We start from the raw sequence: 27645 nt of genomic DNA, 5'->3' as shown, positions 1-27645 counted from the left end.
TATTTCCAGATATAATAGTCATTTACAACATTGTAAACACTATATTTCTGACCAATTTGATGTAATTTTAATGGACAAAAATGTGCTTTTCAACAAACAAGGACATTTCTAAGTGACCCCAAACTTTTGAATGGTAGTCTACGTATAATTCAAAATAACAACCCACATAACACACACACACAAACAAACATACACATACATCGATCAGCCATAACATTATGACCACCTGCCTAATAAGAAAGAAAAAAGGTCCCCCTTTTGCCGCCAGAACAGCCCTCACCCATCAAGGCATGGACTCCACTAGACCTCTGAAGGTGTGCTGTGGTATCTGGCACCAAGACGTTAGCAGTAGATCCTTTAAGTCCTGTACGTTGCGAGGTGGGGCCTCCATGCATCAGACCTGTTTGTCCAGCACATCCCACTGATGCTTGATTGGATTAAGATCTGGGAAATTTGGAGGCCAAGTCAACACCTTAAACTGGTTGTTGTGTTCCTCAAACCATTTCTGAACCCTTTTTACCTGGTGGCAGTGTGCATTATTCTGCTGAAAGAGGCCAATGCCATCAGGGAATACCATTGCCATGAAAGGGTGCACATGGTCTTCAACAATGCTTAGGTAGGTGGTACGTGTCAAAGTAACATCCACATGAATGGCAGGACCCAAGGTTTCCCAGCAGAACATTACCCAAAGCATCACACTGCCTCTGCCGACTTGCCTTCTTCCCATAGTGCATCCTGGTGCCATGTGTTCTCCAGTTATGCGACACACACAGACACTCAGCCATCCACGTGATGTAAAATAAAATGTGATTCATCAGACCAGGCCACCTCTTTCCATTGCTCCGTGGTCCAGTTCTGATGCTCACGTGCACATTGTAGGCTCTTTCGGCAGTGCACAGGAGTCAGCATGGGAACCCGGACTGGTCTGTGGCTACGCAGCCCCATACGCAACAAACTGCGATGCACTGTGTGTTCTGACACCTTTCCATCAGTACCAGCATTAGCTTTTTCAGCTATTTGAGTTACAGTAACTCGTCTGTAGGATCGGACCACACAGGCCACCCTTTGCTCCCAACGTGCATCAGTGAGCATGACCCTGTTGCCAGTTCACCGCTTTTCCTTCCTTGGACCACTTTTGATGGGTACTGACCACTGTCCCACAAGGGCTGCCGTTTTGGAGATGCTCTGACCCAGTCGTCTAGCCATCACAATTTGGCCCTTGTCGAAGTCGCTCAGATCCTTACGCTTGCCCATTTTTCCTCCTAACACATCAGCTTTGAGGACAGAAACCAGGTCACTTGCTGCCTAGTATATCCCACCCACTGACAGGTGTCATGATAACAAGATTATCAGTGTTATTCACTTCACCTGTCAGTGGTCATAATGTTATGGCTGATCGGTATATATATCAAGAGTGCCAATCATTTTGATCAAGATTGTCAATCATTTTAGAGGTAACTGTTCACACAGGATATTATGTCTTTACTTCTGAAATATTTTGTATGAATAATATCTAAATGTTATCCACCCATATTTGACAGGTATTCTATAAATGTTCTATGAATCTTACATATGTGTATTCTCAACTATTTGTAACATATGCAAATCTTGTTCAGTTTATATAATTATTCTCCATATGGTAGTACAAATATTGATGTCTTTTTACCATGGAAGGTAATATTTTTACTTGGTGGAGGGTGCTTTGATGACAGTAGCTCCAAAAAAGGTTAAAGTTCTAAAAGGTTCTGGCTCTAAAATGTTTCTATCTTGGATGTTTTTTTATAGGCATTAGAGAAGTTAATCAGAGAACTTGCTCTACAGGAGATTTCTCTGAGGGAAGTCATTAACTCCCCAACATTGAAACCCTCATAGACATCTCATATCCCTCCATCACTCTGTCTCTTTCTCTCTCCTTCCACATAATTACAGCACAATCCCTCTCCAACTTGTCTTCAGTGTTCCCTTATTCAAATGCAACTTAATTACCTGTGGAATTTTAATTGGCGTGGCCTGCCTGTGGGAGACGTTGAGGTGTCCAAGGTCATACTGAGCAGAACGTTCACACACGCGTGTACACACCTGTGCATACACACACGCACGCACGCACGGGGTAGACAGTCTGCACCTGCGTGCGGTCTGCCTGACAGCTATAGGAGAAAAGGGAGAAGACACCAGGGCAAAATAATAGAAAGGTCAAATGAATGCAGATGAAAATGGATCACTCTCTGATCGCAGTCTACATTCTCCCTTCAGACTTCAGGCACTTTCTTTGCATTGTCCTTCTCCAGCCTGTGTATCCGTGTCTACGATAGGAAATGGATGTCCGGGTTGTGCGTGTTATGTCGTTTGCGAAACGGTTCTCTGCGTGTGTTCGCGCGCGCGCTTCCTCGTCATTGTGCATAATTCAAAATGGAGCAGAGATGGAGAGGCCCATTAGCAGAGACTGCGTCGTTGTTGTGCTGGTTGCCGGTGGTCCTTCAGCCTGACCGAGACAGTCGATTTGCACACATCAGAGCAACCCAGGCTGGATCCGTTGGCCGGGGGGGGGGGGGGGGGGGGGGGGGGGGGGGGGGGGGGGGATAAACGTTGATAAAGGGAGTGAAAATCTGGGGCGTTTCACAGCCCGATGACTCCTAACCAAGCATGTGAGCTGCTCGCACGACTGTGACGAGGGGATTGAGGACGGATTGGCCTGTTCAGTGTGTAACGAATGTTTATGGGTATCTGTTTTCATACGCATCGCACGTTCAGTAAAGGTGCACCGGGAAAAGTGCGGGGAATGTCTGAATAAGAACCGTGAGAATACATTACGTCTTACCAATGCTAATTGTTATACCTGTGTTGTCTGAACAAGCGTTTGATGAGTTTCCTTAATGTTTGTAAAACCGCATCCACACTGAACCGAACTCACTGTCGGCGCACAGCAATGAAGAAATAGAGAAAGTAATATTGAGTGTGGAATTTAGGCTACTCCTCCTATTCTACAACCATACAAGAACTCTGGCAAGAACTCATTGTCTACTCGGGAGTCATTGATAGATAAAGAACAGCAGCCATCGACTCTCCTTTCCACACCACAAATAAGCCCTTTCATATGGAAATAGGGTAATTGATTTCCTAAAACCCACATTAAAACCATGCATAATTGCGTTCGCAATTCAAGTGGAATTTCTCAACAGCTAATGATTATAACGGGATTTGTGTAATTGAGGGCTGGTTGAATAAGCTTTGCTTTGAGTCTTCTAAACCAAGTCTGCTTGGATTTGGAAATGTAAACAGAGTAAATAATGCATCTTCTTGTATGTATAGTATGTACAAATGTTTTGGACGTATTACTGTATATCCGTTCTCATTTTGTTGACTTTAGTTGACACTGATTGATTCACTTTGATTCCCTATGCTGTTGCAGTGTAATATGGATCAACTACATCCTATCATTGACATTGTGCCAGAACTGTCTATAAACTGCATCCCTGAATGTATAGATAAAGACCACTTATCTCATTAAGGCTCTTAAAGAAATCTCTATTCCTGTCTTGCGTTTAGTGTATATGGCTGCCCTCTGGCCAAGAAGAGGAAGACCCTGGAGAAACAGCCCATGGAGCCTGCCCCCAAGCGGAAGACCTTCCTACTCCCCCCTGACCCAGACGAGGACCCCGCTGCCATGTTCCCCCCCTATGAGCCTGAACCCATGGATGAGGGGAAGGAACAGGGGGAGGTAGACGGGGAGATCCAGGACGAAGAGGAGGAGGAGGATGGGGGGGAAGAGGAGGGAGACGAAATAGAAGAGGAAGAAGGATTTTCGGAGGATAATGAGGAGCAGGGCGAGGAAGAGGAGGAAGGAGATGAGGAGGAAGAGGAGGAGGAAATAGAGAGGCTGGTGGTCTGCCCGCAGGAGGGGGAGCAGATGGAGGAAGGGGTGGAGGAAGCAGAGGACGGGGACGATGAAGAGCAAGAGGAACAGGAGGATGAGGGGGACGAAGATGAGCAGGAAGAGGAAGAGGAAGATGACGAAGAGGAGGAGGAGGAAGAACAGAGTCACCCTGAGCCAGGTGAGTCCTTATTTCCTCTGTTCTGCTTTCTGGGGAAATAAGAGAGTCGTGCGGAGCTCATTTCCCCCCACTAATAAACTGCCAGTAGGAATGAGGTCCCTGAGTCAAAGACATACTTCTTATCTAAGTGATGCAGCTTTGATGTGGTCAGCAGCTGCCACACCCAATCATGACACGGAGGTATAATAACCCAGAGAGAAATGAGTTGGTGGAATGGGTCTGTCTGGGCGGAGGGAGAGGGGCATGATGGTCAATCTGGGGAACATGTGGCCAAAAGAGGGTCCTCAGGAGGAGAGCGAGGTGTAATAAGAGGCCTTGTACCTCCGGTGCTCCAGATGCGCCTGTTCTCCCTCCATCGGCCCTTTCCCTTGCTTTCCCTCTCCAGTGTCCTCAATCGTTTCTGACAGTGCCTTCAAGAGCAATCGAGAGAGGAGCTCTCCGAGTTATTAACTTCACCCCCCACGCGCAGACATCACCGTCTTAGAGGACGTGTCACATGTGCTCAACCTCCCCAGCCCCCCCTCCCATATAAATGGCATCTCCCAAGGATATTTCGGGCTTCCGAATCGTAACACCTCGTACGCCTCCTTCACTCCCTCCTGCACTCTCATTTGCCGCTGTCCCTAAAACCAACACCAATAAGATACATTACGGGGAGTCACCTGGTGCTCACTGACTGATGATTCATAGTAAAATAAAAACATTAGAATGGAACAATTACAAAGAATTTGATTAATTAGTTAGACTTAACTCCAACTCTCTCAAATTCATAAATATAGCTTCAGAGGCACGAACTGACAAACAAAATCCAGTAGAAGCTATACTTACAGAAATGACTGATAAATATTGTTAATTTAGTCCAGAAATGTAAGTAGTAACTGCAGACTGTCCCTTTGAGTCTTAAACATATTCTATTAAATGTAATTATTAACATTCAGACCATCAAAGCCATTAACAGTCTGGGGAGTCAGTCAAATCACTGGGCGATCATAGGAAGATAAAATCAAACTAAAGGGAATGTTTCTGAAAGATGTTGAATTTAGTATTATTTTCCTAAAGGATTAAACTGTGATGTTTTTTTTTCTTCATCTATCCAACTATAGTAAGGGCTGAAAGGTCTCTCCTTCCTTTCCTGACCACAGAGAACCGGTACAAAAATGGCGGTCAATCAAAGCATCACCTTATGGGGCAGAAGGATAACAACAGTGGACCCGGTCCGAACATCGGCCCGAATGGCGAAGAGTATGAAAACTATGATGAGCTGGTGGCCAAGTCCCTTCTCAACCTGGGGAAGATCGCAGAGGACGCTGCCTACCAGGCCATGACAGAGTCAGAGATGAACAGCAACTCCTCCAACAGCGCCGGTGAGGACGAGGACGAGGACGACGAAGAGGGGAGCGAGCACGGCGGGACGAGGAAGGGCGAGTTGAGCGTGGACCTGGACAGTGACGTGGTCAGGGAGACGGTGGACTCGCTCAAGCTGTTAGCGCAGGGCCACGGCGCGGTGCTGGCCGACGACGGCTACCCGGTGGGAACCGGGTTGGAGGATGGCGGCCATTCCAATGGGCGGCCCCACCACCACGGGGTCAGGGGTCAGGCTGAGGAGAGCGAGGAGGAGGTGTGTCTCAGCAGTCTGGAGTGTCTGAGGAACCAGTGTTTCGACCTGGCCCGGAAACTAAGCGAGACGTCGCCGTCCGACTGCCCTGGGCACCCCGGCCTGCAGCACCACCAGGCTCACCAGAACCATCACCACATGCAGCTTCAAACGGATCACCAGCACCAGGCTCCGGGACACCATCTTCCCCGGTACGAGGGCTGTCAACAGGGCCAGCAGCCTGGCCAGCAGCCAGACGACTGCGGGTCCCTGGAGCGCAGCTACTCGGACATGGTCAACCTGATGAAACTTGAGGAGCAGCTGAGCCCGGCCTCAAGGGGGCGCTATGCAGCCGGCTGCCAGCAGGACGGCGACGAGGACACCACGTCAGTGGCGTCGGACCGCTCGGACGAGGCCTTCGACATGACCAAAGGCAACCTCTCCTTGCTGGAGAAGGCCATCGCCATGGAGTCGGAGCGGGCCAAGGTCATGAGGGAACGCATGGCCTCGGAGGGACATCAGGCCCGGAGGGATAATCATAATCATCACCGCAGCAACGGGGAGCACAGCCCCCGGCAGAGCAGCGGGATGGAGGAGCGCAAGTCCAGGATGCACCATGACGGGTCCAAGAGAGCGTATTACCCTAAAGGTAGCCCTTCCCCTAAACTCTCAGCACCCACCCCATTTACCACATAGTCTCAATGTGAGTCAGTTTCCTCACTGTCAGTTTCCTCACTTTCAGTTTCCTCAATGTTAGTTTCCTCACTGGCAGTTTCCTCACTGTTAGTTTCCTCACTGGCAGTTTCCTCACTGTTAGTTTCCTCACTTGTAGTTTTCTCACTGTAAGTTTCCTCACTTGCAGTTTCCTCAATGTTAGTTTCCTCACTGGCAGTTTCCTCACTGTTAGTTTCCAAACTTGTAGTTTTCTCACTGTAAGTTTCCTCACTTGCAGTTTCCTCAATGTTAGTTTCCTCACTGGCAGTTTCCTCAGTGTTAGTTTCCTCACTGGCAGTTTACTCACTGTTAGTTTCCTCACTTGTAGTTTTCTCATTGTTAATTTCCTCACTGGCAGTTGCATTTAAGTCAGTGTGTACAGCCTCTATATTCAAATAAGTATTTGCTCCTGACACCCAGGAGCAAATACTTGAAAATGGCAGATCTGGACGGTGGCCTAAATTGCAACACAGTGGGCGTACAGTAATGTGGTATACTTTATTATCACTGGAAAAGTTATGACTGATGGGCCGTTCTGAATTTGCCATAAAAGTGCTCTGAAATATGACTGAGGCACCAGTCAGTTCTCTCACTCTAACCCATGTTATTTCTTTTTCTGTTTCACCTACCCCACATTTTCCAGGAATATTCGAATAATGTTACTGATCCTATTCAGATTATTTTCAGATTGTGTCAGCAACAAATAAGGAAGTGACATTTCCCATGAATTCAGTGTTGTTTCATTTTGTCGTGTGTTAGGTGAACAGTTAAGTTCTCACCTATGGTCCCATCCTTTTCCTAATCTCCATTTGCAACCGTGGTCTGCTATCCATTCAACAATAAACATTTTCATTTAGTGCTTTTCATTCAGGCCATTTCCCAGAAGTGTAAAGGCTAACAGGGCCTGCTTCTAATATTTCGACGGACGCCAATAGGCCCTACGGTCACAGATCTGCGTAATATCAAGCTGTATAACTAATGTCTTACTTCATTCACGGTTCTAATGCCGTTGGACGTTTGCTTGACTCCTGCCCAGTAGTTCAGCTCCTCCCTGGGGACGGGCACACTCCCCTCCGGCTGGTCTCAGTGTTTCATGTTGTGGCAGCGTCAGCAAGCGGTAGCAACAACTGAAAGCTTATGTTGTTAAAATAGGCCGGCATGCTAACATCAGAGGCTGGGCTTGTCAGGCATGAGTAATGGCAGTCTGCACGGCCCGTTAGGATAGAAAATCGTATCGACGGGATTCCATCCATGGCCTATTTCTTTTAAATCCACTCTGATACACAAGTGCATGGTGTGACCCGTTCCGTCTCTATATGTGTTCTTATTAAGTCATAAAAAAAAGCATCAGAGCAGGTCAATGTGCCGTTTTTCAGACAGGGTTGTTACGCTAGCCACGGGCGGGTGGGGGGTAGAGGTGACAAGACATTCGTGATCATTGGAGGGAGATGCTATGTCTTGAGTGACATTGCCACGTACACACACAGCTTGCATTGATCTGAAGTGAATTACAGGTCTGATCTGGTTGAACCGAAGAGCATATTATCTATACCATAAAATTTAAATGATACATACAAATGGAGATGTAAGAATAGAAATGAATGTATGCAGTAGCTTATGTTGGATTTATTCACTGTTCTTATGAAGTGAAGAGAACAACTATATTAAGAAACCCTTTGAGTTTAAGCATGATTTTAGCTTCAAACATCTCCCACTAAAGATCCGTTTTATTTTCTGTGGAAATCCGAAGGCATTGGAAGTCATTTCTTTTGATAATTCTGCCCATTGCTCTTAGTTTGCAACAACATGTCTTGCAATCAGTAGCCACAGGATGTTGAATGGCAGAAGTCAAATCCAGCATTGACAGCATGATCAAATTACTATTATTACAGACCACCCATTGTCGGTCATCATGGATATCTACTGTAATGGTATGTAATTAACTGCCATTATCACAGAAAGCTAGGAGGAAGTATCAAGGAATAGTACATAGTACGTCATTCTGGAGACCAGATGCAAGGCCAATTCTAGCCTTTTGGTGGCAGTAGGTATGTGTGTCTGTCTGTCTGGGGGGTATTTGGGGTTAATGTAAAGGTATTTTGCCTTTCAGCACCAACTTTTCACAACAATTTGAAAATTCTGCAAATGGTTCATTAATTATGAAATTTTTTATATAGCCTGGGTGAGAATGAATTACAAAATCAACAGGGCCTGTGGGCACATTATTTACCCTTGATTACCACAATTTTATGTTGCAGACTAGACTAAATACCAATCTAAGCACTGTTGGCTGACATGGCAAGTTGAAAGACTGCCAGTGACTGACGCGACAAATGAAGAACTGCTGATGTACAACCAAATGTGTAAATTTGACTTGGTGTGTTTTTACTCAGTATAGTGATCTTCTGAAAGAATTCAGACTCCTTCACTTTCTCCACATTGTTCTCTTATGGACTTATGGAATTTATAATAGATAAAAAATTGCCATCAATATATAACAAATATTCTACAATGACAAAGCGAAAACACTTTTTAGAAATATTTGCCAATTTATTGAAAATAAAACATTTAAATATCTCATGTACATAAGTATTTAGGCCCTTTTTCAGTACTTTGTAGAATCACCTTTGGCAGAGACAACAGCTTCTAGTCTTCTTGGGTATGCCTCTGTCAACTTTGCACACCTGGATTTGAGTCGCTTTTCCTGTACTTCCTTGCAGATCTTCTCATGCTCTGTCAGGTTGGATGGGGAGTGCCACTGAATTGCGATCTTCAGATCTCCCCACAGAGCTTCCGTGGGTTAAGTTAAGTGCAGGCTTTGGCTTTGCCATTCAAGGACATTCACACATTTGTCCCAATGCCAACCCAATGTTGTCTTTGCTGTGTGATTGTTGTTGGGGTGAAAAATTTATCTTTGCCCCAGTTTGAAGTCCTGAGAGCTCTGGATCCGGTTTTCTTCAAGCATCTCTCTGTGTTTTGCTCCATTTATCCTTTTCTCAATTCTGACCAGTCTCCCAGTCAAAGAGAAGTATCCCCACAGCATGGTGTTCCCACCCCCACGTTCACCATAGGGATGGCATTAGCTAGGTGATGAGTCAGATTTAGTGCTTGGCATTCAGTGCAATTGTTGTCCTCGTTAGTACAGAGAATATTTTACCTCATGCTCTCAGAGTCCTTTAGGCAGCATGGCATATAGCTTTTCATAGGATTCACTTCGGTCTACCCACTCTACCGTAAAGGCCTGATTGAATTGCTGCAGATATAGTTGTTCTTCTGGTTAGACTGCGTTAGATTGCCCATTGGATTCCTGGTCACCTCCCTGACCAAGGCCCTTCTTGCCCAGTTACTTAGTTTGAACAGACGGACATTTCTAGGAAGAGTCTTGGTGGGTCCAACTTCTTCTAGTTGACAATGATGGACCCCACTGTGCTCCCTGGGTACTTTCAATACATCCGCAAATGATTTATAACCTTCCCCAGATCTATGCCTCAATAAAAATGTTGGAGGTCTGTCGAGAGTGCCTTGTGTTTCATGGCATGTGTTTTGCTCTGACATGCACTGTGAAGTCTGGGACATTATATAGACACATTCAACCCTTTCTTAATAATGTCCAATCAATTGAATTTGCCACAGGTGGACTCCAGTCAAGTTCTCTCAAGGATGATCAAAGAACAGTGAGTTTCATTAGAAAGAGGCTGAATACTCAAGTACATGAGTTTGTTTATGAATTTTTCAATAAATTGGCATCATTTCAAAAAATGTGTTTTTGCTTTATTTTTGCGTTATTGCGTTATTTTGGGGTATTGTGTGTAGATAGATTTTTTTTTAATCAATTATAAATTAAGTGTACAACACAACAAAATGTGGGGAAAATGAAAGGGTCTAAATATTACATATTACAATACAAGTCACAAGTTGATACCCTGAACAAGTTCCTTAAAAAAGCTTCGGCTTCCGTAGAAGTCGGCTATACTAGTAAGACCCAAAAGACGGCCCTGACCATACTGCTGGCTATACTAGTAAGACCCAGAAGTCGGCCCTGACCATACTGCTGGCTATACTAGTAAGACCCAGAAGTCGGCCCTGACCATACTGCTGGCTATACTAGTAAGACCCAAAAGACGGCCCTGACCATACTGCTGGCTATACTAGTAAGACCCAGAAGGTGGCCCTGACCATACTGCTGGCTATACTAGTAAGACCCAAAAGACGGCCCTGACCATACTGCTGGCTATACTAGTAAGACCCAGAAGTCGGCCCTGACCATACTGCTGGCTATACTAGTAAGTCCCAAAAGTCGGTCCTGACCATACTGCTGGCTATACTAGTAAGACCCAGAAGTCGGCCCTGACCATACTGCTGGCTATACTAGTAAGACCCAGAATAAGACACTGGTTAGACCCTACTTACCCATCAATTTTTACCCACCAATAATACCCATCACTTTGAACTATTTTCTATCCATGCTTCAGTTACAATTTCAAATTAAAATGGTTAAAAGGGTCAAAAAACAATGTTAGCTCTGTTATTCGTCAATATTTCAGAATTAAAACAGCTTGCTGTGATGCACAGAAACAATGCTCATAAACACTGCCTGTATTAAACATGGTTTGGTTTGTGAATTGTCCTTGGGGGCACAGTTGTGGATTTGTGGAGATAGTGAAGATAGCGAGCTCCAGATATACATTTGAGAGAACTGCTGATAAACCAGTTTCACACAGGCATACTCAGTCTGTGTTATCTTTAACACAAGTGTACATTTTTAATCAAATATGGAATTGCATTTTGATTAAACAATTTCACACATTTTGTCTTACTGAATGTGGGGTGAACATGCAATTCCTTCTTATACTGATAAGTCAGGTGTGACTAGTGCTTTTTGCCTGCCCCTTCCAACTGCAAGGGAAAATGTTATAGGTTAGGTGCATAATGTTGTTAAAAATGATTTGAATCTGATGACACTCTAAACGAAGTAAAGAGGTAGTTCCGTGTAATTCCTTTTGTAGTATAGAAACCGATAGGCAGTTCTCACAGACAGTGAGATTGCTTTTAAAAAATATTTTTCTTCTTAAAAGATTCCTCGAGGGGGGACAAGAAGGAGAGTAAATGTCCCACACCAGGCTGCGATGGGACAGGCCACGTCACCGGTCTCTACCCCCACCACAGGAGCCTGTCAGGCTGCCCCCACAAGGACAGGGTGCCTCCAGAGAGTAAGTCCTATACACATCGTCTAACGTCCTGCTTGAGGTCATTAGATAGTGGCGTTGCCCACCCATTTGGGTGCAATGTACATCATTTTATTTCCGTATCCCATTTTCTGTTGAGTTTGTGTTTTTTTTTTGAGTTTTTGGGCTATTATATTCATTGGACTTTCTAGGTACCTCTTTTCTATTGAGTTTTCGGTTACCTATTTTCTTCTGAGTTTTTGGTTACCACTTGTCTTTTGAGTTTCTTCGTTCCTCTTTTCCAACAAACTCCATTCCATTGTTCTCATGTTGGGTTGACCCTTGAGGTCGTTCTGACATCAGCATAAGTCGATCTCCCTTTTCTTTGGCTCTGGTTTGTTGGTGTCCATAACTGCATGCAAAGTGGCTCCGGGATGTTATGTGCAACTCTAGACCATACAGTTCTGCTTCTTTACAGGACATAACACTGTCATGTGTAGCATTACATAGTAAAGCTAATTTCTGCATAGATAGCATTTTCAATAGCACCTCATTGGCCTGCAACGATTTGGCAAAATGAGTAACACTGGGCGGGCCTCTTAAACGTTGCTTTACTCGCCCATTACTGTTCTGCTGCCTGCATGAGCCTCCAAACGTCAGTGCATGCCAGTTTCTCTGCTCACTACTATCATAGTTGAACAACAACCTCTGTCTCTGGGTGCTCCTAACCCCTGGCTGTCTCTCTCACCTCTCCCTGTCTGTACTAAGTTCTTGCAATGTATGAAAATGTTCTAAAGTGCCCTACACCTGGCTGTTCGGGGCGTGGCCATGTCAATAGCAACAGGAACTCCCACCGCAGGTGAGTGGCTATAACCAGGGCAGAGCATGCGCTGGGCGAAAAAAAAATGATAAAATGGAAAAAATGTTTAAACTTATGTTTTTGTGCAGGATCCAGAAAAAGGAAAGAAATAGGTATACAAGGGGCTGTGATGTAGGGGGCTGTTACATGTTAACCGTTGGAGGGATCACCCCAGATTCACTTTAAAGTTGGACGCCTTGCCTGTATCTCAGGGTCAGGAATCTGTTGCCTGTCTGAGGCTTGGTCTCCCGTGATGCAGTGCTGAGCTTGGAGACTGCAAAGATGACTGCGTTCTCCAAACTGTATCGTGCCCCCCTTAGCAAACACGCGCCTATAGATACAGTCTATATGCAGGCTACATCGCACACGACGCGTAGACCTATGAATACCCCCGCACAGACATGCACGCCTCCCTCTCCGCTGCCAGTAGCTGGAGGCCGTGTTATATAGAACAGTTCCTGTGGGACTGGCACACGCACTGTGTAGTCATTAGCAGTGTTGGGGAGCAGTGCAGAACAACATGGATGGGGAAGAAGAAGGAAAAAAAACACGGAACATATAGCAAACCCTGTCTCTCGTTTCGCTCCTTCTCGCTGTTGTCATGGAAACTCAGCAATACTGACAGCAGTCCTTCTGTCAGCTTGTCACCCGGTCCTCACAGATTTCTCCTCCGCTTTGAATTTTTTCGTGTGTCAGTATGCGTGTGTGTGTGTGTGTGTTTTTGTGTGTGTGTGTGTGTGTGTGTGTGTTCTGGGGCTGACCGGATCAGTTGTGTATTTCTGGCTCGGGTATGAGACAATTAGGAGAGGCCCCCCCTCGATATGTTCGTGAGAGTGACTGATGATATGTATGTCTATGGATGAAGACAAATGTGACCGAGAAATGGAAATAAAACGAGGAGGAAGTGAGAGGAGGAGACGGGGAGAGGCGGGAGAGCAGGGCGCGTACAGTAGATGGCATGGTGGTGAATTAGTTCTCCCGACTGAGTTTACCCAGAATGCCTCTGAAAAGACTGCTTTATCTAGCTGGGAGGATCTCTCTGAAGCTCAGCAGCCCCTCATGCCCAGGCAGCCAATAATATAAAGTAACTAGGCCATAGAAAATACATTATTCATACACGGGGGCCCATCGTATAGCTAGAAATTTGCAATGCTGTTTATATCAAAGCCAAATTTAGTTGATTGATCGGATGTGTCTGTTATCAGTGAGGCCGTCTGTGTCGGCGTGTGTGTTGGTGTGTTTGAACGTGTGCGTGGGTGTACATGCGTGAGCATTAATGTGTGCACGCGCACCTGTGTGTGTGTGTGTGTGTCTGTGTGCGTCTGCATTGCTGTTCGTGTTTGTTTGGCTGTCAGCTCCAGCCAATTTGGCCTCACTTCATTGTATGGATGCTGTTGCAGTCTCTCGGGATGCCCCATTGCTGCGGCAGAGAAGATGGTGAAAGTCCAGGAAAAGCACATCCCGTGTGACGGCGGACCCAAGTCCAACCAGGCATCCGACCGCGTGCTGAGGTACTCACTCACACCCCCATCACATGACCATCGCTCATCCCGGCACCTCTAACCTGCATCCATCTCTCATACCTCATATGCAATGAGCGAACGCGCGCTAACATCCTGTGCGTTCGACGAGCGGCATACACGACATAACCTGTGGTGGCAGCTCCTTTGATTTTGCTCTTGGAAACTGAAGTCCCCCCCCCCCAGTGGTCTAATATGGACCTCGCTACCGTGCTGCTCAGACAGTCAGACCGCTCTCACCGCGTGTGCACAAACACGGTCCCCCTGTCCATGGTTATCTTCCAGGCCAATGTGCTTTGTGAAACAGCTGGAGATCCCACAGTACGGTTACAAAAATAACGTCTCCACCAGCACGCCGCGCTCCAACCTGGCCAAGGAGCTGGAGAAGTACTCCAAGACCAGTTTCGACTACGGCCAAGGCTACGACAGCCAGCAGCACGCCTACAGTGGGGGGAAGAGAGGCCTGGTCCCCAAGGCCCACGGGAGGGACACCTCACCTAAGGGATATGACGGTAGGGAATGAGCGCCTGTGCACCCTAACACACAGATTAACACACCACGCACACACACACACAGTGTGTTCTACGCATACAAAAAGACAAAGGAAACATTCAAATGAAAAAAGACAGAATGAACTACTGACGTGATGTGTCTGATTCCAAGGCTGTATTTTTTGGACTTTGTTTAATTATGCATTGCGTAGTTCACAGACGGAACATCCCCCAATCGGGACCGGAGATAAATATAGAACACAGAAATTTTTTTTTTGGCCCTGATGCATTTTTCACCAATTTATCGCATGCTTTTAGCTTCCGCTCCCCATAGTGTGTGGAGATGCTTTTAGGGCAGGCTTCTGCCTTGCTGCTCGCTCACACATTCTGCTGTCTGCAAAGCCTTACTGCCAAGCCTAGATATTCTCCGCTCCCATCCCTCTTGCTCGCTCTCTCTGCCTCTAGCTCTCTCCATCTCTGTCTCCCTTTCCGTTTTCTCCAACCAAGAGCACAATCATTCGTTCTCACAGCGTTCAACATGGAGCAAACCTTCCATTCAAAGACTACTCTGTGGGTGTTAGTGAATATCTCTCTCTATCTACCTGTATTTATCCATCTTCTGTATCTATCAATCGATTTCCTCAAATGTTTTCTGCGTTTCATGTTTTTCTACATATCTCGCTTTCGTGTTTTCTCCTCACTTTTCTAACCTCTTTTTTTCATTTCATATATATGTATATATATATATATATATACATGTTTAGGTTGTGCGTTCGAAACCTGCGCGCTGCATCTAACCTGTGTCTGTCTGCGCGTGCGTCTGCGCGGCATCCTCGGCGTGTGCGCGCGGCCCTCAGTTGCGCCCGTGTTTGAACTGTGCGTCTCCCTCCCTCTCTCCGCGCAGCCAAACGCTACTGTAAGAGCCCGGCTAGCAGCACGACGAGCAGCTACGCTCCCAGCAGCAGCAGCCTGAGCTGCGGAGGGGGCGGGGGCGGGGGAGGCAGCAGCGCCAGCAGCACCTGCAGCAAGAGCAGCTTCGACTACACGCACGACATGGAGGCCGCCCACATGGCCGCCACGGCCATCCTCAACCTGTCCACCAGGTGCCGCGAGATGCCCCACGGCCTGGGAGACAAGCCCCAGGACCTCCTCTCCCAGGTAGGGAGGGCCACGCCCAGAACTCGCCCCGGCAGGCTCCGCCTCCAGGGGATGTGTTGCGCTCTCTCTCTCTTTCGGACACTCCTCTTCTTCTTCCTTTCCCTCCCTCTGTCTCTCTTTCTCGCCCCCCCCCCCCCATCTCTGTCTCTCTTTTTCTTTGTCTCTGACTGTCTTTATCTCTCCGCCACTCCGCCACATCTCTGCTCCCTTTCTCCACCCCAATATCTTACCCTTTCAGTGTATTTATTTCCCGTGTCTTTTTTTATTGCTCTTACCATCTTGCAGACTGCGTTTGCATGATGTCGTGGATAAAATATGGATATTATTTCTTCCGTCCTGTCAGTTTAATCCAGTGAAGGGTGGGCCTCTCACGCTGTCAGGAGCCACATCCACCAGACTGGGTGTCAGGGTCCTTTCTGGGCCGTTTCGCTTATCACATAATAATGCGCTCTGTCCTGTTATGATGATGGGGTGGCAGGGTGGGTACTAATCAAGAGCATTGGGCCAGAAGAGTCGGGCCAGTAGACAAGAGGTAACTGGTTCTAATCCCTAACAGACAAGGTGAAACACAACGGTCATTCTGTCCCTGAGCAAGACAGTCAACCCAAATTGCTTTTTCAGACCGCCTGGTATGGATCGATGAGCGTTGGAGACGCCACTCCCTCTATCTCTTTCCTCTCATCCTATCTCTCTCCATCTACCTCTCCTCGTCTCTCTCTGTTTCTCACCTTTTTCCTCTCTCCATATACATTGCTGTCTATCTCTCTCTCTGTGTGTTTTTTCTCACTCCCTTCCTCGTTCTCTCCCTCTCTTTATGTCTCCCTTTCTCCCCCTTTCTTTCTCTCGCTCGTGATCACGGCCCCGTGCGGAGGAGGGGGAGGCTGACCTCTCGCTGAGGACACGGCCTTGCTCTGGCGCAGTCTCTCTATGCGTGCACCACGACCATCATCATCACCATCATCATCGGACTGCCGCGGGTCTATTCCCCGTGCTGTACATTCATCTCTCCACAGTGGTAACTGCAGAGTGGGCCAAGGAGGAGGAGTAATTAATCTCTCCCTCACTCTCGCCGCTTCTCTCCCTCTCTCAACCCTCTCCTCCGTCTCCCGCCTTCCTTGTCTCCTGCATTCTCTCTCTCTCCTCTTTACCTCCTGCAATCTATGTAACGTGCTCCCTTGCACTCTTCTCTGTCTCTTTCTTTCATCTCCCCTTCTTATCTCCTCCTTCTTCTCTCTCTCTCTCTCTCTCTCTGGCAGAGTCCTGATGGGGACGTGGACGACAGCAGCACCCTGGACCTGAGTATGAGTCGGGGACAGCCGGGGGGTCCGGAGGGGAGCGGCACGGTGCTGACGCCCCTACAGCCCATGTCCCCCCAGCGCCAGGCCCTGCTCAACAGCAGCCGCTGCTACCAGATGAGCGAGGCCGACTGCTGGGACCTTCCCGTGGACTACACCAAAATCAAGCGCATCACAGACGACGATCACAAAGAGGTATGGGGAAGCACCACAGCATTATGGGTAATGTAGTTATCAAGTCAAATGTTTTCTTTTGTGTGTGTTTTAAAGTAAAATGTGTTAAACAGATTGGTCCTCCAGATGGGTTTTATTCCAATGGTCTCTTGCAGTGAAGACACATTTTAAAGGAGGTTAATCCAGAACATATTTCACTCCCTGGAAGTGTTCAATATTCCTTAATGAGCCATAGACAACACACGGGTAATGGTGATTTGATTTGGCTCATTTAGGCAAAGGGAGAACGTGGTTGGTCGCCAGTATCCCCTGGAAGTCTTTCAATGACATCTAGTGGATACTATTGCTACTGCAGGTAGTGCGTACATTTGAATGCTATTTTCTTGATTCCTCACATACTCCCTCATCCTCTCCTTCTCGAAGCACACAGGAGCAGAAGATCTGAGGTTCAGCCCCTTTGAGAAGGAGGAAATGAAAGAGGAGATGAGTAATCAAGGAAATGCATTGACATTCACCCAATTGCTCAGTGAAGCACACAACTGTGGACTCATGGTTCGTGAAATACATTAAGACTCAGCAGCGTTGTGTTATAAGTGCCTGATAGATCATCTTTACATGTTGTACTTTAAATCTGTAATATTACACAAAGCAACCCATCCAGTAAATTGACTAATTTGTAGTGTCAGAATAGGATGAATTTGAGGGGGATTAATGCTAAGAGTAATTGGGCTTCCTAATCAAGCATGGATTAAAAATGATCAGTGGGTTGTGAATGGAGTTTTAGGGGAGAGGGTTTCTTTGGGAGTATTGCCTTATACCAAGAAGTAGGCTGTGGGAATACGAGACGCTCATTTGATTCTATGCACTGATCATTGGCTACGTCGTGACCAGATGTAGTCTTCCTTTTTTTCATCCCTCCATCAGGCTGATGACCTGGACCCCTTCCAGGACCTCCTGGAGGAGCAACGCTACGGAGGAGACATGACCATGCCCAGCCCCAAACACAAGTACGCGCCCTGCAAAGAGAGCAAGAAGGAGCTCATCACGTGAGGCCAATGCAAGCTTCTCTCCATGTGACCTTGTCAAAAACATGATGGTCTTTATACCCTCTTGACCTGGTGACCGTAGCCCGCTTTGTGTGTTGTGTGTTGGTGTTAGTCTGTCGAGCTGCCAGTTAGCTGACAAAAGTATCCGCAGTATGATGACGACCAACGCGCAAGACCTCAAGTAAGCGTGACCCCGTTCTTCCACATGTTCCCCCGAGCTGTCTGTGTTTTAGTCTCAGCGTTTCCCGGCAGCGTACTGGCCCGGTATTTCCATTGATGCGGTCAGGATGCGATCAGCCCGTCCACTCTAGTGACACTCTCCCTCTTTGCTAGGTGTCCCACTCCAGGATGTGACGGGTCTGGACACATCACTGGGAACTACGCCTCACACAGGAGGTAGCTTACACCCCATCATTATGACACATTATGTTGTCTGTTTACCTAAATATTCAGCTATATACAGTATACAGCTCCGGGACACATTAAGAGACCACTGCAAATTGAACGCTTCTGTTCCTCACTCAAAACTTTCCTCTTCAACTTTTTTGGGAAGGAAAGAAAAAGGTGCAGTGGTCTCTTAATTTTTTCTGAAGCAATATATATATATATATATATATATATATATATATATGTATATATATATATATATATATATACATATTATGTACACTTAGTGTACATTTGACAGTTGTTTTGGTGTGTGAAAAGGCTTTTTCTGTTCCACGGATACACTGATACCTTATGTAGTCACTTATTACTGCATGCTTTATAAAGTCTACGTGGCTTCCCTCTGATTCCTACTTAACATTCAGAGAAGTGCTTATTTATGCGATGAACTGCCAATGCACTGATGTTGTACTTGTGCTCTTAAGATGTTAGTGAACTGCACAAGACCTTTCCCCTGTAGTCTGTCAGACTGTCCACTGATGTGGTACTCGTGCTCTTAAGATGGTAGTGAACTGCACAAGACCTTTCCCCTCTAGTCTGTCAGGCTGTCCACGGGCGAAGAAGAGCGGGATTAAGATACTGCACAGCAAGGAAGACAAGGACGACCAGGAACCGATCAGGTGAGGGTTTGATATGGCTGTCCTCACCGCTAAAGATATCTATTTAAATTGTTTAATTATGCTTTTATAGTAATAACATCTAAATTGATGATTTGGGTGCATTTAAAATATTTAAGGTACACTTCATTGGTATTTCATTAGCATTTAAGTGTATTTAGACATTACAAAAGCAAAACATATTTTTTTTATATATACTGCCTTTATTAACTAATAATAATGACAGCACAAAAATATATATATATATATATATATATATATATAATATTTATCTAAATATTTATTTAGATATGCGTTTTTCTGCTTGTGGTATGTCTTTCACCTACAATATTTTCTACTCATGCTAGTATAATACACCTACTGGGAACAACACCTCTTCTGGCATTTGCTATAGTGCCATAATGTTAAGCATATAGTCTATGATCTCGCCCCTAATCATGACATTCACTCATATCATCGGTCACCTGCCAGTGTCTGCGCAGCTGTTGGTGCCACCTCTATCCCTACAATCATCATTTCCATTGCAATCATAATTAACAGTGACCTCCTGTCTGCTGAGGTGAAGCGGCCGGCAGACACACTCTGCTGATTCTAATCATTCCAAATGTCATGCTGAAGGACGTACCGGTGTTGAACCACGAGGACAAGTCTACAGCCCTGGGATAATTACCATTAGAGCGGCTAATATTTATCTCATAGTCATTTGATTATGTGGAGGATGGTCGCAGAGGGACAGGCGTGCTGCAGACGAGTAGATCTAGTTGACGACCTGACCGGTCCTTGTGGCCCCCGTCTCTCCTCAGGTGTCCCGTTCCGGGCTGTGATGGACAAGGTCACGTGACGGGGAAGTATGCGTCTCACCGCAGCGCCTCAGGCTGCCCCCTGGCGGCCAAGAGGCAGAAGGACGGGTACGTCAACGGCTCCCAGTTTGCCTGGAAGTCGGGGAAGACGGACGGCATGTCGTGTCCAACCCCGGGCTGCGACGGCTCGGGACACGTCAGTGGGAGCTTCTTGACCCATCGGAGGTGGGTGAACACTCACTGAGAATAAATGCTACGTACAGTGGACCGAATGTAAATGATGGTTGAGACCAGCAAGGTTGAAGTCGTGATTTTATTTACCGGTCCTGCGCGGGCCTTTCTTTCCCAGTCTCTCCGGGTGTCCCCGTGCCACTTCAGCCATGAAGAAAGCCAGAATGACTGGGGTAGAAATGTTGACAATCAAGCAACGGGCTAGCAAAGGTAATAGTCAGGAACTGATACTAGTCGGAATGGCCCTTGACTGTGCCACTTGCTGGTTTTAACGCTGTATCCATTGCATTTCGTGTTTCCTACGTTCCAGGAATTGAGAATGATGAGGAAATCAAACAGCTGGATGAAGAAATCAAAGATCTAAACGAATCGAACAATCAAGTGGAGTCAGATATGATTAAACTTAGGACACAAGTACGATAAATTCATTATTTATTGGTAGATTATTCATTGTTATTCATTATTTATCATAGGGCAGCTGAGTTTGGGAAAGTAGTGAAACAAGTTGCCGGAGTAAAGCTTTGATCAAGTGAAGTTAATTGATTTTGATGTTTCAGCCCCCAAAGTAACTGTGATATGTCTGGCGCAATAATGTTTTAATGATCCCTATTAGTAAAGATCCCTATGGCCCTTATTAGGGTGTCCCTTAGTTGTCAGACAGAACCTCTGATGTGTCATCATTTTCAGGGTTGGTCTCTCGCTCCCTTTGCAGATCACCACCATGGAGACTAACCTGAAGTCCATAGAGGAGGAAAACAAAGTCATTGAGCAGCAGAACGACTCCCTACTTCATGAGCTCGCCAACCTCAGCCAAACTCTGATCAACAGCTTAGCTAATATCCAGCTGCCACATATGGTAGGTATCACAGCTTAGCCCGCGACGGGTCAGTCAGGCAGTCGCTCTACCAAGTTATGAACATGCCTTGGGAATCGAGAAAGGGTTCACGGGGGAAACGGGCGTATTCGTTCAGAGATGGCGCCGATGTTGTCGAAGACAACGGACGGCACCTGTGAGGACGCCGATTTATTGTCATATTATTTCATGTCGGAGCCCAGGGGCCATTTGGACTAAATTAGTAGATGTGAGTTGAAACAAGACATGGTCATTTCACGGTAGCGACTGTTAAGTGCTTGAAAAACCATTGCAAAGAGTTCCCGATATAAGTGGCGACACCAACGACGAGTTGGGTTTCTTCATCCGCTTCTTTGTGTTTGTCACTTATTTTTCTCAGCAGTTCATGTGTGTCTGTGCTACAAACACCTCTCTTGCAGTCTAATGCAAAAATCACTAATGCGAAAAACAACCGCCCCACCCCCTCCCACAGAAAGCTGCTTGGTTTCAGTTGAAAAAAAAATCATGTCTGTCCCAATGTGTCACGTGCGTGCATTATGTAATTATGTTGTGTACGAAGAACAGAGCTGATTGGATAATGCATGATCTAAAAGGCACCGAAGTTGCTTAGTAATAACTGAAATCTCTGCCTCTGAATATGGCTCCCTGTTCTCCACCCATTCGTGTGAGGAGATAACATTTTAGTAGGGTTATTAAGCATTTTGCTAGCCTGAAGCCATATCTGTTTGTGCCATACATAACTGCTATAGTCATTGTTATGCCAAACACCACGACATGACACCAACTATTAGCAAGACAGCACAAAAAGATTTACGACCAGGCTAGAATTTTGCTCACTTTTGTACAGCAGGCTAATAGAATTCTATCTTCATTCTCTTTAACCTCTTCCTGTAGAAACCGATGCCACAGAAAGAGGCCCCAGTTAAACATAGCTGCTGTTTACAGATGCCCCACAGAGTAAGACATTCCTTTTCATAGACTAATTATTATCCTTTTCTTCTGCACGATCATCTCCTCCCTTAAGTCTTCCTCCTATACTCGTGAACACTCACAATTGTCTTTACATGTTGCGTTATGCTGCCATTCAATGGTTTGGTCATATTTAGAGACGGTTTGTGTCTATTTACAAGTATTAGAAGAGCCCCTTGGCATATTGCTGACAAGGCACTGTTCAAGATGGAGTAACACTATGAGCCATATTTATACAGTTATAACACAGTTACAGCCAATCAAGGAAGTATGTTTAGTTTGCTACTGCAAATTCAGTGTCTGTCTGTCTGCCTGCACATGTTACAGTGTACGTGTCTGAGAAATGACTTCGACTCCACTCCCATATATCGCTAAAAGGCACATATTCCATTCAGGGTTTTTTCTTTTTAAAGTTATGTCAGTCATGTTTTTTCTTCATAAGCATCAACCATCATGCCTTCTATGAGTTGCTCAAATCAATTCAGACGATAAGTTTGCATGGTTTCGACGAAATGAACTGCAAATTACATTTAGCCAATTGTAGGGTTTTCTGAACTTGATGGAGGATTGTATCCACTCTGTGCAACCTCGCCATACTATTCTGACAAGTTTTGGAGATCACTGGCCCTAGTGTCCCTCCCGGAACTGTTTACTTCCCCTTAATTGATTAATTGATCATCGATATGAAATCATATTGAATGATCGGTAAACTTGCATACTATTGTCCTTACCTGTGTCTTTTTCCATTACAGGAGCCAATGAATGAACAAAACTTTGACACTTATGTGAGTACTTTGACAGACATGTACACCCATCAGGACCAATACCAGAGTCCGGAAAACAAGGCCCTGTTGGAAAATATCAAACAAGCTGTGCAAGGAATCCAAGTGTAGTAGCCTGTTGACCTACAAGCAGGCACTGTCTGAGGCCAAATGAAATGATGTTAAAGCAAAAAAAAAGTATATGATAGAAAGTCAAAAGTGAGAATGGATTCAGATTTTTTTTCTGCTGTAAATTACCATAGTATTTCTTTTATTTATTACGCTGTTATGCTCTAAGCTACATGGTTATATTTCTTTTTGCCTTGCTTTAAAAACAGTTCCCAATGGCAAACGTTTTAATGAACATTCACGTTTTGTACATTTTCATATGACCTAATATAATGTGATGTACTGTTTATAGCTGCTAATGTATGCACATTTAGTGTATATGTATTTATTAATTGTAAGCTTGTATCATTTGTTATTTTAACGCTTATTGATAAAAAGGACAAAACTGAGTGATACAGGTGGGCAGCCAGAAAAAGGCAATGTGAGGAGCAATCATTTTTAGATACGCTTTTCTCAATGGATGTAATAGAGTACAAAAAAGACCTTTGGTGTGAAGATTGTTAAATGGATGTAAATTTATCGATTTTTGTAACAATGTTTGAAAACCTCTTTGTCTTCAGTGGTATGTGTGGACATACTAATAATGTCTATGTTTAACTAAAGTATGAGAAGAAACCATTTATAAATATGACAAATTTCAAACATCATGACACGGAAACTAACTGGTGCAACTCCCATCATCTAGAATGGACTATACTTCATTAGTTTAGAAATAAAAAGTATTAGTAATATGTGCTGTTAACTATTTCCATTTTAAACACAGAGCGGGATGACCAATGGCTATGAAAAATGTAGGAGACAATCTAGCGTTACCAATTTATTTTAATCGTAAATCGTATTCAATAGTTAGTAGGACAACTTATCAGCAATATTGGTACAATGATAAAATCACTTGTTTAGATATGGGATGCAATCTATATAGAAAAATGTTTGGGTATATGCAATTTCTTATCAATACAATTAGCAGAGCTGATAAAAAATGTTTTTACTAAATGTAAATGTATTAAGTTTTGTATAAATCTTTTAATACAATCATGTTTTAGGAATTGAACATGGGGCGATCAGTTTGAACATGGGGCGATAAAATTGAAAGATGGAGGAGTATATTAGTTCCGTTCTCTCATGTTCAATTTTGCACAGGGACACCTTTGTTTCCATGTTTTGATGTTTTTATTTCAACTTAAAGAGGTACTTGAAAGTTCAAATTGATGGCTAGAGTTTTTGTAGATAAGTTACCTTTATAATGTCTGACTGATGCGCTGGACTTACAGGGTCAATGTCCCCCATTCATCATAGTATATTATTGCACTTGTTCAGTACAAATGTCTTTGCAATCATGCATCTATGTGTCTGAGCCACAACACATGATATGAGCTAAAGATTGCTTTTTGAATCTGTCCTAAAAATTGATATATTGGTTCGAAAAAAAGATGTATTGAAATCTATTATAATAGCAAAGGATGCTAACTAATGAAAGAGGTATGGGTAAAAATGGTCCATGACTTACTACCGTGTCTATGATTGATGACAGTATCATGAGTACATTGCCATCCCTTTGATAGGACACCCTCAATACATGTATTCATAGTACTTAAAAACACCATTATAATTCAATGTGAGTGTCAATGTCAGCCCATTAAGATGCCCTAACCAGCCAACTGCAACCAATCTACCCTCACATGCAGTAGTAGTATGTACCTGTTACTAATTCAATTTCATATACAAATTGACTTAACAAGGTGAATTTCACTTGCTGCAGAAGACTACTAATGGATTTGTTGTGTGTTCTTAATACAGTTTATTGTGCATGCACATCATGGAAGTCACAAAGATATCAGTATGGGTAAATAGAGTGGTGTGCATTTGAATTTTTGTATATGGAGTTCAAAAAAGCATAGTGTGGAGTCAAGAAGACTTAGAGCAGAGTAAGTCAAGTTCATTTCAGACATCCCTTATTAGTCAACATGTGGGTGCTATAGGCCATGTCATTGTCTAGGACTCCCACTCCAAAGCATCCCATTGGACCTCCTACTACTATTACTACTTCTTGAGGTCCACATTCCATATGACTCCACATGCCTGTGTCTAAAGCTTTGTGTCGCAGCTTTTTTGCCAATATAGTAACGCTTTAGATAGACTGACAGCTTGTAGCCTACTATTTTTCTTAAGTCAATTATTCTTACTGATACAAAGGAAATGGGAATTTTAAGCACAACTCTGCTGCTCACCAACAGTCAGTACATATTGTAATATCAAATGTAAAAGGTTATCTGTGATTATTTACATAGAGAACACTAACATGTCACATGCTAGAATACGGAAGAATTTTCATATGGATATTTGTGAATTCATCAATTTATTAACTGCTACAGTTACAATTTCTTTCATAATGCTTTGATGAAAGGATTTTATACGACAGTGATTTCCTTCTCACCTTTCCCGTGCCCTCTCTCCCTCTTGCTAACTTTCCAAGTTAATTTTCGTACCATAAGGCATGATTTTCGTTGATCTATAATTTTGCTGTCTAAGATCACAAGTTGCTGTGATATTTAATTTAAAATTGTGAAGTTTGTACGATTTTTATCATGCTGGTGTTGACATCTCTTACTCTGAATAAAACTTGTGTTGCAACACTAATTAGTATTGTTTTCTTAAAGCCCCCATAAGTCAATGGCATACACTGAACGCAGTTAGTACATCAGGAAAAAGTTTTTTTCTTGTTCCGGTTTTCATTTTTTGTTTCATAATCACTGAGATTTCACAAGTAGCGCTGCTCCTCAAATAATTTTATTAAAAAATAAAATGTCCATCCCAGTACAGTGTTTTAACTTTGCCAGTGGAATTTTAAATCCACAATTCCATTTTTCATGGGGCATAAATGCCTGCATGTACTAAGCTACAAAGAAAATAAACTATTTGAAAATATACAGTATACAATATATATAATAATATATCTATTGAACGGTAAGTTCCCCTTTTTCCTAGGTGATGGCTTCATAATAACTGTAATGAATATCTTTTATTTCTGTTTTATTTATTTTTCAATCCATCGGTCTCCCCTGACATGGTTCCTGAGAACATGACTAAATGGTTTGCAGCAAACCAGCAGCAGATGAACCAATTAGAGTGGTGTTTGGACAGGAACATAAACATTGTCCTGACATTTTGTAAGTCTCCTCCGCCTTAATCTCAGTTACCATGGTGCTATAGCTGCCACCTCTCACAGTGAAGCGCCAAGGTCTACACAATGTCAGACCTTCAGTGCAATTACTGGCAGATGTAGGTTAACAAAAAAAGAAATTCACCAAGTATGGACTGTTTGACTACCTAAATATTTATTTTGGATTTTGCAATGCTTCAAGGGCTTTCCAGACTGAAATTGAGCTGGAGTTAGGGTGGCTTGGGGTTAAACGCCTCCCTGGGTTAAACGCCCCCCTGCGTAATTCTCCACCAAACCACTAAATGATGGCAAAAAAAAAATCCACACATTCCTTGGTTGCCACAATTCTTGTTAATCTGGAAGATGTGGTTGAATCATCTCAACTAAGCAAGTAATTCCACAAAAACAATTGTGACATAAGTTGATGTCATTTAGAAAATGGTCATGTGATGTAATGAAGTAAGACCTCTAAACTGATTTTTGATATTTCAATAGAAAGGCCTTAGGCTAAGTAATCCCCTTGTTCAGAGACAAAAAATTATATAATGGTGATCATGTTTGGGGCTAAACAACCTCTCTCCTTTGTGGCAAAATGCCCCAGGGGTATTTTACCCCTGAGAATATACAGTGGGTATAGAAAAGAATCACCCCCCTTTAAAATAATCAAATTTTGTTGCTTTGCAGCCTCAAAAGAAAACAGACAAAAACTATTTTTGCTTTATTCAGCTGTATTTACAACTTAACATCCAAGTGAAAGCTTTTCCTGAAGCATTTCAGTCCTTGGTAGTGCAACTGAAGAAAACAACCAACTATGGGTGGCAAGGCATTGTCAAATCTCCAGGATAAAGTTGTGGACAGAAGTCAGGAGATGGATACAAAAGAAATGTTAAGGCTTCATCAGGGCCTAGAAGCACAGTGAAGTCTATTATTAAGAAGTGGAAGGTATTTGGTACAACACAAACCCTCCCTGGGTCAGGACGTCGCTCCAAACTGGATGAAAGAGCCAGAAGGAAACTGGTCAGAGAGGCTACAAAGAGGCCTACAGCAACTCTGAAGCAGTTGCAGGAATTCATGACAAACAGTGGTCATTGTGTGCATGTGACAACAATATCACAAATTCTCCACAAATGTGGCTCGTATGGGAGGGTTGCAAGAAAAAAGCCACTCCTCGAGAAAGGCCTCATGCAGTCATGACTGAGCTTTGCCAAAACGCACCTTGAAGATTCTGGCCATGTGGAGAAAAGTGTTATGGTCAGATGAAACAAAAAAAAAATTATTTGGCCTCAACGCCAAACGATATGTCTGGCGTAAATCCAATACAGCTCACCATCCAAATAACACCATTCGTACAGTAAAGCATGGAGGTGGTAATATCATGTTATGGTGTTGTTTCTCTGCAGCAGGGACTGGAGCACTTGACAGGATAGAAGGAAGAATGGATGGGGCAAAATACTGTCAAATACTTGAGGAAAATCTGCTGTTCTCTGCCAGAATGCTGTCAATGAGAAGAAGATTTACCTTCAAACTTGACAATGACCCAAAGCACACAGCAAAACTGACCACACAGAAAAGGGTGAATGTCCTTGCATTGCCTAGTCAGAGCCCGGACT

The 27645-nt window shown here is 44.3% G+C and overlaps 1 protein-coding gene across 17 annotated transcripts in view; it reads left to right on the top strand.

Annotated features, from left to right (window-relative positions):
* The window catches only part of myt1la (myelin transcription factor 1-like, a), a 59049-nt gene extending 33537 nt beyond the window's left edge, over nucleotides 1-25512 (top strand). For 5 of the 17 annotated variants that reach the window (XM_020056482.3, XM_020056481.3, XM_020056488.3 and 2 more), the window contains 19 exons: nucleotides 3547-4052; nucleotides 5156-6295; nucleotides 11436-11570; nucleotides 12294-12384; nucleotides 13785-13895; nucleotides 14190-14416; nucleotides 15300-15553; nucleotides 16810-17043; nucleotides 17446-17574; nucleotides 17947-18068; nucleotides 18181-18249; nucleotides 18402-18464; nucleotides 19037-19135; nucleotides 19936-20157; nucleotides 20282-20373; nucleotides 20474-20577; nucleotides 20876-21019; nucleotides 21911-21973; nucleotides 22738-25512. In XM_020056482.3, coding sequence (XP_019912041.2) covers nucleotides 3547-4052; nucleotides 5156-6295; nucleotides 11436-11570; nucleotides 12294-12384; nucleotides 13785-13895; nucleotides 14190-14416; nucleotides 15300-15553; nucleotides 16810-17043; nucleotides 17446-17574; nucleotides 17947-18068; nucleotides 18181-18249; nucleotides 18402-18464; nucleotides 19037-19135; nucleotides 19936-20157; nucleotides 20282-20373; nucleotides 20474-20577; nucleotides 20876-21019; nucleotides 21911-21973; nucleotides 22738-22878 — 3946 coding nt within the window. In that variant the 3' untranslated portion in view covers nucleotides 22879-25512. Of the gene's footprint in view, nucleotides 1-3044; nucleotides 3106-3546; nucleotides 4053-5155; nucleotides 6296-11435; nucleotides 11571-12293; nucleotides 12385-13784; nucleotides 13896-14189; nucleotides 14417-15299; nucleotides 15554-16809; nucleotides 17044-17445; nucleotides 17575-17919; nucleotides 18069-18180; nucleotides 18250-18401; nucleotides 18465-19036; nucleotides 19136-19935; nucleotides 20158-20281; nucleotides 20374-20473; nucleotides 20578-20875; nucleotides 21020-21910; nucleotides 21974-22737 lie in introns of those variants that run through there. The other 12 variants (XM_020056490.3, XM_020056492.3, XM_010895034.5 and 9 more) reach the window with 10 other exon arrangements.
* Nucleotides 25513-27645: the final 2133 nt, after the last annotated feature.

Source organism: Esox lucius, chromosome 18, assembly GCF_011004845.1.
Source record: "Esox lucius isolate fEsoLuc1 chromosome 18, fEsoLuc1.pri, whole genome shotgun sequence".
Taxonomy (NCBI): Eukaryota; Metazoa; Chordata; class Actinopteri; order Esociformes; family Esocidae; genus Esox; species Esox lucius.
This window is presented reverse-complemented; position numbering and strand designations above follow the sequence as displayed.